The sequence below is a fragment of the Diabrotica virgifera genome, chromosome 8, assembly GCF_917563875.1.
Source record: "Diabrotica virgifera virgifera chromosome 8, PGI_DIABVI_V3a".
Classification (NCBI taxonomy): Eukaryota; Metazoa; Arthropoda; class Insecta; order Coleoptera; family Chrysomelidae; genus Diabrotica; species Diabrotica virgifera.
This window is the reverse complement of record NC_065450.1, coordinates 169529813-169543795: the sequence shown is the minus strand read 5'-3', so window position 1 is coordinate 169543795 and position 13983 is coordinate 169529813. Positions and strand designations below refer to the sequence as shown.

Sequence of the window (13983 nt, the reverse complement as noted above, 5' to 3'; positions counted from 1 at the left end):
TTTATTCTTTAACATGTTATCTATGTGTTTGCCAAATTTCATGTCAATCCAAGAGGTGCTTTAAAATTTAAAGCAAAAACCGTGATACAATGTATTATAAGTTGCTAGCCGTTGCTAAGGGCAACCGACATAATAAATCATCGTCGTAACGAAAAATAAATCTCCATTACACTTTAAAAATCATTTTTAATAATTAAATGTAATTTTCGGTTAAAATAATTTTTATTTTAAGATAATACAAGTCTTTCTTTAGTCAATGACTGTGAAGTAATTTCTTAATTGTTATAAATAAAGTCACTACGATTTAAGAAAACAAAAACAATTATCTCGGCTTCAGTTGGTCGTAGAAAATTTTTATTTAGTTTTGAATCTTTATTTTGTCTTCAGCAACAATAACCTGCAAGTGAAAAATTCATAGGATGTACAGGGGCGGCTTCAATTCTAAATGTTTATAACGAAATTTGCCCCCTTATTTTCAAACCCGAAATAATAGGTTGAAAAATGTTATACGTATTTATTTTCATCAGAATATGAAAATATAAGTCTTTAGAAGGAGAGTGGATCTTGGATTAACTCTGTACGATTTTTTTTTCAAAAAGTTATAGCCTTGGACATTTGACCTCTTGGGATAAACAAAGTTTAATATCTAAACAATAAGTTCACCAATCGGGCACTACGAATTTTTTTTTATGTTTAGTATTGAAAGATCTTCATTTTAAAGCATTAAAAAATACATAAAAGTTATTTTTACAATAAATAAAGCGATTGCAAAAAACGGCCATTTTGGACCTTTCGCAGGCTGTTTTGCAATAACGTATTAACGAAATTAAACTTGCCATAGCTCAAATTGTAGGTTTTTTAATTTACTACAATTTTCTATTTAAAAGTTTTTCTCTAAAATGAATATCCTAAGCTGCAATATTAAAAATCTTTAAAAATTGTAAATTTAACAAATGAAAATCGTCATAAATAAAAAACCGCACAAAATTTTTGGTTACATTTTAGTATGTTATTCCTGGCATCGTCCTTTACAACACCTGATGGGTTTCAAAAATTCCTGAATTATATCACGTTTTTTCACCCACAGCCTGGGGTAAACATGAAGAGCCGCATTTCAATGGTAATGTGTAATTTCAGTCTGTAGTCCGTCAAGCACGGGTGTGTAATTGCGGTCTCACTTGAGCAATAATTCCAATTACGAAAATTTATTGAATACACGCTAGGGTATGTAGCAGCCATGTGTGAGGTTTGTGATCAGTTGTGTACTAAGTTAAAGACCTACCACTAACACAACATCCAACAAGTTTAGTAAGGCAAACTAGGTGTTATTTCTGCAAAGGAAAATATAAAAAAACGAAGCATGTATATTCGGCTTGCCATAAAGCATACCGCATGGAACATAGAGCTAAACGGTGTTGAACTGTGTTGTGAATATAGTCACCAAAACGAGGGAAATTGAAATACATGGCTAAAAATGAATATAATATGAGTTCTATAATCAAAAGGTGTTACGTTTTAGTTATAAAGACCATTTTGTTGTTAAATTAACGTAAAATATTTTGAATTATGTTTCTGGTTTTTTAGAAAATGGTTGGTAATTATTTTTAAATATTTTTAATATTTTTTTCTTTTATATTACTACAATTAAGAGTAAGAAAATAAAATGATTGATTTAATTATTCTTGTGTATTCAATAGTCAGTAGACAGTCTCTGGAAATCATAAAATATTTACTTTTTTTATTTCTTCACAAAAAATCATTGTATATCTGATACCCATGTGTGCAGTTTATGTTAAAAAAGTAGGTGTAATCTTCCAGGGTTAATAGAGGCGACTGTCAATGTGAGTGCTAGTAAGATGCGCCATTGGACTGCCGGAATTATGCATCTCTTTCGTACTCACATTGACGGCCGCACAGTTGTCCAAAAACCCGAAAAGATGGCCAAAATATGAAAGCGGTTTTTGATTGGCATGAAATTAGGCATCCAGGGGTTTTTGAGGTCGCTAATTACGAATCCGAAATCTAAATTGCAAAAAACAAAATGGCGGATGTAATATGGCGGGTTTATGTATTTTAAATATATGTAATACCGTCGAAATTTGATATCCGGGGGTTTTTGAGGTTGTTGATTACGAATCCGAAATAGAAATTTCAAAAAACAAAATGGCGGATATTTTTTATTCCAACGTTAAATTCGATTATTAATCATATGAAAGTCAAAACTAATTTTTATTTTCTTTTTCAACAATACTGTACCTGACCCTTTTATCTACGATTTTATCCTACGATACTGAAATAACTAAAGATCTACAGTCATAACAACTACCTGAATGCTGCGGCATGATCTGTTTATTCTGCGTTGTTAACGATTCATATTGAAACTCACAGCGCAGAGCGCTTGTATTAAATTCTCGCAAAACCAAAGGGGCAGATAGTAGCCGCTAATTTTTTTTAATCTTAAAGAGAGAAATATAAGCTAAAAGATGATTGAAGTAACATCTTGGATTCGATGGAATACATAACTATTTGGCTATCTGAAAATTTAATTTTTTCAAAATATATACTTTCTTATTACTTAACTTCAACTTAAAATCTACTAAATATAACACATACAAATATTTTATTATCGGTTTTTATTAAAGATGGCTCCACGAATATCCTTCATTTTGCAGAATTGAATTTGCGCACTTCGTTTTTGAGATACACGCACAATATTGTGCGTATAAAATATTCGTTATTCTTAACTGCGCTTCAGTTCCGTACGAAGGTCAACTTTGAACTGAACTCAGTGTTCCCAAACGAAAAAAAATAAAATCGGTAAAATGCTGTCAAAAATTCGTTAGATTGTGGAGCCAAATCGGTAGTAGCTTTGTTCGCACAATCCATGACAGGTTTTCGACTTGTGCGCATGCGCAGTCCGTTTTCAAGCGTTCGAAAACGGAAATGCGCATGCGCTTCAGTCAGAAACCAATCATGGATTCTCTTCACGAACAAAGCTATAATTAGTAATGCTGAAAATGAGAAGTTGGCATTGCTGGCTTGTTGACAAATTGACAAGTAACAGTAATGAAGTGAGAAAATACAAGATTACTCTATTGCCAGATTTTCTTTTAGTGCATATTATGGTCAGGATTCGTTTTGTCATGTTCATTTTACACTAGTAAAAATTGTTTGTGTCTTATTTCTTCTCAGATTTAGGAATAAGTAAAGATTTCTATCTGAATATAAAATTAGGTAGAATTTTAGTATATTTCGTTAGATCGGTAGCAATGCGTCGAAATCGTTAGATTTACCGAATTTTCGGTAGGTTTGGGAACACTGACTGAACTGGAAATTCAGATATAGGAGATATAACTCTGGGGTTGCCAACACTGAATAGGAAATTTAATTCTCTTTTAGAAAATGTAATAATATTCTCGAAACGTTCATTTTTTTTTTACTTTTGGCCAGCTTTTATGGATTTTGGACCACTGTGGGCCGCCTCAATACGCTGTTATGGGCCATTCCACGAACATACGCCTGTTTTGGATTACTTCGACAACGAATATTTTACTGTGCAACATAAGAAGTACGAAAGTAAATGGCGCTAATAATTATTCCAATAAACAACAATGTAATTTGCAATTTACTTTCGTTCTTCTTATTTTGCACAGTAAAATATTCGTTGTCGAAATAATCCAAAACAGGCGTATGTTCGTGGAATAGGGTATAGCGCTCATTGATGATAATTAAAAATAACAGCTTAGTAATAAATTAATGACACAAATTTCTTCACGATCCTGTAGCGGGGACTTTAAATTTTTATTTAATCACTTTCTGACTTTCATAATAATAATTTTTAACCGAGTTATTAAACCTTCAAACTTTAAATCGCGTATAACTCGACAACAATCAATTTTAGACAAAAATCATAAGATACCTTTTTTGCTCATAATGACCCAAAGAATTTAAAAAAAATTGTACCAAGTGAAAAATTGATTTCTTGAATTTGTTTAAAAAATTGTTTAAACAATTTTCCGACCGCGGCACCTCCCGGCTTCCTATGGATTTGTTATCAGGACCTCTTTTTGAGTAAGTTTGTGCAAAAAAAAAAACGAATCGGAATAATTTACCTAACGGGGGCGACGATAAAGGCTGGTCTATTTTTTATGTTTGATAAAAAAATCTGATAAGAAGCAAAAACTTATCTGTTGCATTCACTGTATGAATCATGTCAAAGTAGGTATCCAAAACAAAACATTCATAATGAGGTATCATAAAATTTTATTGTAAGCAATAATTCAAATTTTATTGACATGACACAGTTAGACAACCATTTAGAAATAATATCACATAACAGTAAATATTGCAATATTGTGATTCCCAAGGCTTATTATTAAAATAACTCAGGTAACATTGGTAGCTGAGATTTCAGGTTTTTTGTTAACTTTTTTCAATATTATTTTTTTTACCGAATATCGATTAAATATTGAAACTACACCCTAGAACTTATCTATTTTTACCCTTAAGAGGATGGGTACGTATTTTCGGCGGCAATGCTATTCAAATGGGGATTCATTTTTTTTTAATCCTAAAAAAACTAATAAGTATTTTTGAAAAATTTAAACGCAGAATGAAAGATTACGTTATTGGCGAGGGCCGAAAGTCCCTGAGAACTTCTATAATGTTTATTTTAATAAGTTACAGGGGTGAAAAACTAAGAGAAAATTGAGTGTGGTATTTAATTTAAAATATCTCATTCAAAATAAACTTTCCATTTATTCTAAGGGACTTCGGCCCTCGGTAATAATATAGTCTTTCATTCTGCGTTTAAATTTCTCAAAAATATTTATTGGTTTTTTCAGGATTCGAAAAAAATGAACACAATGTCCGTGGTAATATTTCCAAATCTATCTTTGTCATACAACGCACTCAGTCGAATAGAATATTGTCAGCATACTGTCAGTCAGGGAGTGACAATCAGTGACAATTTTTAATATTTGACATGGCATCGGGAATATTTTGAGTTGTTGATTAAATAATATTTAATCGAATTGAACTTAATAAAAAGTTATTTATTGTGTATTATTTGTGGAAGATCCAAGCAGAGAATACATCAGGATAATAATAGATTCTGTGATCCAAGTATTTTGTTGTTAAAGATGTTCAAAACTGTAAGCGTTCCATAACAATATATTATTAAAAAATCACTTTAACACTTTTCCTCTTTTCTCGATTGAGTATTAGTTTTTGTTGTACATATAAATTATTACAGTCACTGAATACATAGTTAGTGAAAAAATTATCACATTTATTAACTGAATTAATAATTTGCAATTATAAAAATAACAGTTATCCAAGAACATTCAAAAGCCATCTCTTTAAATTAATGATGACATTTTCAAGTAAAATGACATTCTAGTAATGTTTACATATCCATACCAGTGTGAATTTTACTACACGTAATTTGCCGTGTAAGGACAGAAAAAGTAGGGATACCCGTAAACTATTTGCGAATTATGTACCGATGGTCTTAAAACAAAAAAATTAAAGAATTATACAAAAATATGTACCTACCTAATATAAAAACTTGTAAAATTTTTTTTTCGAAGCTTTAGTCACTAACTAAGAATAATCTGGTTCTAAGTAGAACTGAATCTTAAGAATCTTCATCACCACTAGCTGAGAAATCAAAAGTTGAATAAATCCGTTGATTATATTTATGTCTGTTTGATGCGAAAGCAATATTTGAGCTTATAATAGAAGCAACATTGGTGTTTGAATTAGATTGAATGCTTCAACGGTGTTACTATGGCTTAATAAGAAGACAGATGGTCTCAAAAATACCTAGAAAAATTAAATTGACTATCTACAAAACACTAATAAGACCAGTGCTAACATATGGTTCAGAAACTTGGTCACTCACATAGAATGACCAAGACCTGCTCAAACGTTTTGAGCGAAAAATCCTAAGACGAATATATGGGGGCATAAAAGAACAAGGCTTGTGGCACAGGCGTTACAACTTGGAGTTGTAACAGGAGTTGTATAGAAGTTTTGGAGAACCTGAAGTAAAATTCATTAAGGTAGCACGCCTTAGATGGATAGGTCATGTAATCAGGCGAGAAGAAGATGCAATAGTCAGAAAAGTTTTTGACCGAAGAGGGTCGATAGGACAACGAGCAGGAGGAAGACCGAGACTTAGGTACCAAGACAACCTAGAAAATGATTTGAAATCTATTGGAATTAGATCATGGAGAAGAGTTGCCAGAGACAGGGGTGAATAGGGAAGTTGCACATTTTTTTTATTACATAATAATGTTCAATTTTGTATAAAAATGAGATTTCCAAAATTTCACGCTTCAAAAACTCATAATAACTTAGAAGTACAAATTTAAAGTCTTCTTTATTTTAAAATAGTTCAAACGACCCGTGACGTCACAGAGTTTAACTATGTGGTTCCGTGTATGGTTATATTTACGTATATTCTTCTTCTTTAGTTTATTGGCCTCCACCTACTTGGGTATTTGCCCAGCTCGTCATCGGGGAATAAAGGAAAAATATTTATATTCTAATGACATTTATCATATATGTCGTTGTAATAATATATACCAGTTTGTTGAGATTGGAGTTTGATACAGTTTTTGAAGGAAAGGAAAGAAGGTTTACTATTGAAAATAAAACCATTTTGTAAAAGTACAAATTTTCTATGAATAGTTCAAACGATCAAAAACACTTTTAACGTCATATAACTGTATTTTCTACTGACGTTTATAATGTCTAATTTAAAATTATATATACAATTGGTGTAGAGTGTAAACATATCACCCCGTGACGTCACGACGCGTTTTGGGGTGGCTGGTATAAGTTGAATTTTTAGTCGTCTTTAAGGGCCAAACGAAAGACAAACAAAAACAAAACACTGGAAAAAAAATTTTCTCTCAATAAACAAGTAAAATCCTTTATAAAAGGTATATTTATTAAAATTCCCTAAAAAAGGGCTACATCACAAGCAGAACTAGTTTTCAATCTGATAACAGATCATCATCAGTGCTGACAAGATGCTGACATGCTAACCGCCAAAATACAAAAATATTATGGCAGTTTTACATTATGCTATTTTCATGCTAGGCAAGAGCCACGCAAGACAGATCACGCCACTGCGCATGCCCCTTGCGCTATTTCCACGCAATTCATGTGCTAGACGAAAAATTAAAACATGTTCTATTTTTCATGCTATTTTGATGCAGTTGTCAAAATTCATGTTGCGAACCTAATAAAATTTATTACAGTTACAGACACTAAAAGAAAAACAACCTCATCTTTACTTTATCTTAGACTTTATCTAAGAAAGTTTTTAAAACTTTGCAGGTCGCCGGTCGCTAGCATCCAAGAACTCTTGGGGTAACCTCAAATTTCCCAGTCCTGCATTCAACCAAGGTTTGACCCAGTACTTTCGAGGTTTTCTGTTGTTTTTATTTTTCATAGTTGTGGCTACAACAGCAACATTTAGTAACAACAATGTTTTCTTTACTTCTGTTGACATATTTTACCTTTGTTTTTTATAAATAGTATAATAGTATAATTATATTGTTTTTTTTTAAGTTTACATCAGTATTTATATACAATAAAATAACCTCAAATATTGAAATATTTCTTCTGTTGGCAACAATGAAAGTCGTATCTAAAATTGCACAGAAATAGCTCCGCTGTAAAAAGGCCAGGCTAGGCAAGATATGTGCCAATCAAGACGGACTTGCATAGCATGGGACTTGCATCGCCTTGATGTAAAGTCCGCTTTAGGGTAAAAACCCTTTAAAATTGATCAGTCTTGGAAACATTGACTATAATTATTATGAAATTAAACATGGATGCACAAAATATCACATGTATTATTCCCTGGGTTTTTTTTGTAATATATGGTATACCTACAGCCAATTACAAGAAAGCTTTTAAGATTTATGATGTTCGATCCATTTCCTATTGTGTGTCAATATTATTTTTATTCATGAATGTTCCAGAAAGATTATTTTATTATTTAAGGAAGCAATTTATTTTGGTTTGTGTTATGAGCTCGCGCGCGGTATTTAAAATTGTGAATAAATAATTATAATGTTAGTATATAAATTAGACTTTGTAGTGTTTGTTTTAAACAATAAACTATAAGTGTAAATAAAATAGTATAAAGTAAGTCTCTCTTTATTTAAAAATAATAAATTCAAGCCTTGTAACATTGGTTCAGAAGTGGGATAATAATAAAGAATATAAATTCGCATTAAATACAGTGTGGAATCTTTAAAAATAAATAAAGATAAATCGTAATAAATAAAGTGTGTGACCATGTCTTCACAGTATAAGCAGAAAATTACTGACCTGCTCGTTAAGGAGCTAAGAAACGAATTAGAAGAGAGAGACCTGGACACTACTGGGAAAAAGGCTGATCTAGTTGAACGTCTAAAGAACGCTCTGCAAGAAGAGGGTCAAGATCCAGAAACCTACTTGTTTGAGGACAAGCATGCTACTTTGATTTCGTCAATTTTGAAACTAGAGAACAAAGTTTCTGGTGCAATCTCCCAAATTTCTGGCGAGATTTCGAAAGTTTCCACCGATGTTTCGAAAGTTTTGACAGACATTACTTCGTTAGAGAACAAGATTTCGAAAGTTTCTGGTGATATTTCATCCCTTGAAAACAAGATGACTAACGAGATCTCTGCTAGTATCTCTAAAGTCACTTCTGATTTTGAGGACAAGATATCGTCTCCAAAAATCCAAGTCTCTGCTTTTGAAGAAGAGATCAAAGAAATGGTAAAGAAAATGGAGGAAACGGAAAAAGTAGACAGAGGGATGGAACCCATATTTACAGACATTAAAGACGATAAACCCAAATACAAATTGGAGTCATGGGCCATAGCTGATAGTTGAAGAGAGTAGTCCTGCTCGTGTTAAGGTGCCAAATTGCGACGGAAAGTCATCATGGAACAATTATATGAAACAGTTCGAATCGGCGGCCAGAGCGAACGGATGGTCTGAAAAAGACATCTGTAAATCTGGTTATTGCTCTTCGAGGAGAGGCTTTCGATGTACTCCAGACCATAGCTGTAGAGGAGACGAATAAACAATCTGAACAACAATGAACAACTTATGAAGAGACTAAACATGCGATATGGGCACGAACATTCGGAATATGTATATCGGGCGCGGCTTAAAAACCGACGACAAAAGATGAAGCTGTTCAAGACTATGAGCTAGATATTGCCAGGCTATTACGATTTGCTTATCCAACAGCTCCCGAAGACATGATGGAAATGTTGGCTGTTCAAACATTTGTCGACGATCTTCGTGATTTTAAAATGCAGAGAACACTGCGATTAGCTTGTCACAAGACGCTGATCGATGTATTGTCTGCGGCCCTCAAGTTCGAATCAGCTACGCAGGCCTCTGGTGAGTACAATGAAGTTCGAACTGTGAAAGAAGAAGAGGAAGAAGAAGAAGGGTGTATTATTTAAAAAACTAATAACCATTTTTACCCAGTACTTTAAAACCATTTGACATATCCTTGTCATACTTCGTAGAAAGTGTATTTACTGTTAAATCTACTAAATTATGATAAACAAACGTTTCTGGCTACTACCAGAGACGTATGACAGGGAACAGTGAATGGTTTACCCTTACCAAATTCTACGCTACTGGCGGAATTGCTTTATTAGCTCAATGTTTCGAATCTCCAATTCTTTTCATGTAAATATACTCGTTATTCATAACGATACAGTCATTAGTTTTCTAGATATTTGAAGTTGAAAATGAAACGGCACAGCTATTTTGATTAATGTATTGCGCTCTTTCATTTTTAACTTCAAATATCTCGAAAACTAATGATATCGTTACGAATGAGGAGTATATTATTAACATAGAAAGAGAATCGAAAAATTGCCCCAAAATCAAATAAGCCCAAAATACTTGATATAACTGATAGAACAGATAGAACAAGGAAACTGATAGAACAAGGTGAACTTAAATTTGAGAAAACTGGTGAATTCAAAAATAATCTCGTGTTTTTTTCAATTTGAAATTGTGTATAACTCGAAAACGATCATTAGAGAAAAATTACAAGAAATCTTTTTTGTTCAGAATGATCCAAAAAACCTAAAAAAATTGTCTTTAAAAGTTTGTAAAGCATTTAATTTTTAGTTGAACCCTTTCAGCTTTACACTCTCATTTTTTTTTTAATTTCAGAAACCTGCTGCTTTTTAACTTGCAAGAAAAACGCAACTATACAATGTACAGAGTGTAATGATTTCTACTGCGAACCATGCTGTAATACTATCCACAAAAGTGCCAAGTCCATGTGGTCACATAACCGAGTTCCTCTTGAAGGCAGTGCGACAAAGAAAGAAACTTTGGAGCTAGAAAGATGTGAAAATCACAACATGCATTTTGAATTTTACTGCACTACCTGTAGCATGGAAGTATGCTGCTACTGTTATATTGAACAACATGACGGACACAAAAAAGATAATTTGTTGAGATTGGTGAGTATTTTATGTAAGTCATTATTGGAAGGTGCCTATAGTAGTTGTTCCACAAATGCCATGATGCCATGCACAAATGTCATGATTCATTTGCAAGCAAGTTAAATCAAAACATTAAGTGAAACTTATGCCGATATGTAATATCATTGATATGTATACCCCACTCCACGAATATATGACTGTTTTGGATTATCTCAACAACGAATATTTTACTGTGCAAAATATTAAGAACGAAAGTAAATTGCAAATTAGATTGTTGTTTATTGGAATAATTGTTAGAGCCATTTACTTTCGTAATTCTTATGTTGCACACTATAATATTCTTTGTCGCGATAATCCAAAACAGTACTATGGCAAATTAGCAAAATACAATAAAAAGTTATTAGCCAGCAACTTTATTGCTGGAATCGAATCTTACGATTATATACAGGGTGTCCCGAAAAGATTGGTCATAAATTATACCACAGATTGTGGGGTCAAAAATAGGTTGATTGAACCTCACTTACCTATCTATATATCGAAAACTTTTAACGATTTTTTATTGAAAATGGACATGTGGCATTCTTATGGCAGCAACAACTTAAAAAAAATTAAAGTGCAATTTGTGAACCCCATCAAAATTTTATGGGGGTTTTGTTCCCTTAAACCCCCCCAAACTTTTGTATACGTTCCAACTAAATTATTATTGTGGCACCGTTAGTTAAACGCAATGTTTTTAAAACTTTTTTGCCTCTTAGTACTTTTTCGATAAGCCCGTGTTTATCGAGATATTTTGAATATTTGTCAAATCCACCACATATTTGTATGCGGTTAAGGGGGGTATGGTTTGAAATCAACATATCAAGCAAATTTTTTTGAATTTTTTTCGAAGCTATGGTACAATTATTTTATTTTTAAATTAAATAAACATATTAAGTACAATTCAAAGAATATTTAGAAAAAAATTCAATCCAAGATATTGAAAAGTAAGCCATTGGTGACAAATTTCGACAGGCAGCTCACAAAAAAATGGATTTTGCGGTGGACATCAGAACTCGTCACTAGATCATACGAAACAAAAAATTCAAAAAGATTTAATTAGCTTATGAGTTTTACGAGGTCACAACGTTGAGTTTTTTTATTTTTAATGATTTTTGAATTTTTGGCATCACTCAGAAATCAAAAAATTGAAATTTTTGGTAAAAATTTTATGAAAATCAACAGATTTATTATTGTTGAACAAAAAATAAGCAAAAAAGAAAAATATCTCGACGTTGTTACCTCATGAAATGTCTCAAGAAAATATGTACAAAATATCAGGTAGATCGGCCGAGTAGTTTTTCAGTTACAATGTCCACCGCATTTGAAGAAGTAGTTTTGAGAAAAATGCGTTTAAAGTTTTGACAACTGCATCTTCATCTTCTTATTTGTCTGCCAAATAGTAAAGTGATGCACATTGAAATATGTTTTTTGAATCGAGGGGTAATCTACAAAAGAGAAGGCGAACAGTTGTTTAACATTTCTCACTACGCTCAAGCGTGCTGGCGCGAAGTCGCGGCAAAGCGAGTCGAAGGTAGGGGATATTCAACACGCTGTATCTCTGGTAATTTTACTCCGATTATTTTGAAAATTTCAGAGAGTATTCTTGAAAGTATGCACTTTTATTTGAAATAACAAAAAAAAATTTTAATATTTCAAACCATACCCCCCCCCCTTAAGTACGATTATAGAAACCTGTTAATAATCTGAAAATTTATTTATAATTTACATTTTTAGGTATATTTTGAAAAAGGAGACTTACCAAAAAAAGACTAGGGGGCAAATAAGTTTTAAAAACACTGTGTTTAACTAATGGTACCACAATGATAGTTTAATTGTAACGTACACAAACATTTGGGGGGTTTAAAGGAACAAAACCCACTTAAAATTTTTATGTAAATATATTAAAAACTGGCTTATCGAAAAAATACTAAGAGGCAAAAAAGTTTTAAAAACGTTGTGTTTAACTAATGGAACCACAATTATGAATTAATTGGAACGTACACAAAAGTTTGGGGGGTTTAAGGGAACAAAACCCCCATAAAATTTTTATGGGGTGGACAAATTTCACTATAATTTTGTTTTAAAATGTTCCTGTCTAAGAATGATACGTGTCCATTTTCAATAAAAAATCTCTAATAGTTTTCGATATATTAAAAAAATCGTTTTTAATTTTGTAACTTCAAAGGGCTGTAACTTTTTTTATGAGCACATTTGTACAAAGGTAAGTTAGGTTCAATCGAACTATTTTTGACCCCAGAATGTGTGGTATAATTTATGACCAATCTTTTCGGGACACCCTGTATATTAATAGTATAGGTATGCAAAGTCCGCAGATAGTGTGCTACTTTGCTTTATTGCTCTATAACTCCAAAAATTTTAAGTTTACACCAAAAACACCCCAATAAAAATTCACCGTAATTAAATTCTGCATGAAACATGTTTTTCCCGATTTACTTCAACAAAAATTTTCCCCGGAAAATGCGGGGTTTTCCAACAAAATCTTTAATTTTCAACTAAAATTTTAGGTAAGTAGTTATTTATCCATAATAAAATAACTTGGTGACATAAAAGCCCTTTTGGTATAGATTATATTTCCAGAAGCAGATGGAAATTGAATGAACAGTTTAGCAACAATTAAATTGTTAATTAATAATTTACGGTCGCTATTAATTTACGGTCGCTATAATAACCATAATAATTATGATACATAAGAATAGTTATGATTTTTGTATAAAAAGACACTATACCTATCTAATATACTTTACAGAATTGAAATTGGACTATTTAAGCGGCCTCAGGAATATTTTAAAATTATAAACAATTTTTTGGCTTATAGAGAAATATAATATCTCGGCAACTATTAAATTATCAAGACGGTATTGAAAAGAACGCGGGGACGCTTCTTAAAAAATGTTTAATTGTTATCAGCGGCTCCTGAGATAAAACTTGTCAAAGTTGACCGGCATATGCGACGAAGTTATAAACAGTAGGATGGTAATTTTTGAACCATTACCTTTTTTATTTCGGTCCTCTTTTTCCATTCAAATTTTCATATCTTTAAGAGGCTCATAAAGTAGTTTATAATAATAAAAACGATAAGTACGATTATTAACATTATAAAGTAACACTTTATTGTACTGAAAAAAGAATTATACTTTACCTGCCGCCTGCCGCGATTAATCGAGATTGAATGTAAGTGGTCAATGGCAGTAATTGATTATTTATTTGAGTTAACTTACAATTTATTTATTTTAATTATTAAAAATATTGTACAAAATTTGCATTGTTAATTAAATTTATGTAAGAAAGTGAAATTCTGTAGTATTTTGTAATTATATTCATATAAAATAAATCAAAACCGATTTAGTAATTATTATTCAATATTGATAACTATCGATTAAAAATCGAAAGCGGCCATCATGCAAAAGTCATCTGTCTTCACTGTCATGAAATT

General features: G+C 31.9%; 1 protein-coding gene across 3 annotated transcripts in view; it reads left to right on the top strand.

Moving 5' to 3' along the window:
- The window catches only part of LOC126889739 (uncharacterized), a 194580-nt gene that overhangs the window by 56012 nt on the left and 124585 nt on the right, over nt 1–13983 (top strand). For all 3 annotated transcript variants that reach the window (XM_050658290.1, XM_050658289.1, XM_050658288.1), the window contains one exon: nt 10213–10508. In XM_050658290.1, coding sequence (XP_050514247.1) covers nt 10213–10508 — 296 coding nt within the window. The remainder of the gene's footprint in view (nt 1–10212; nt 10509–13983) is intronic.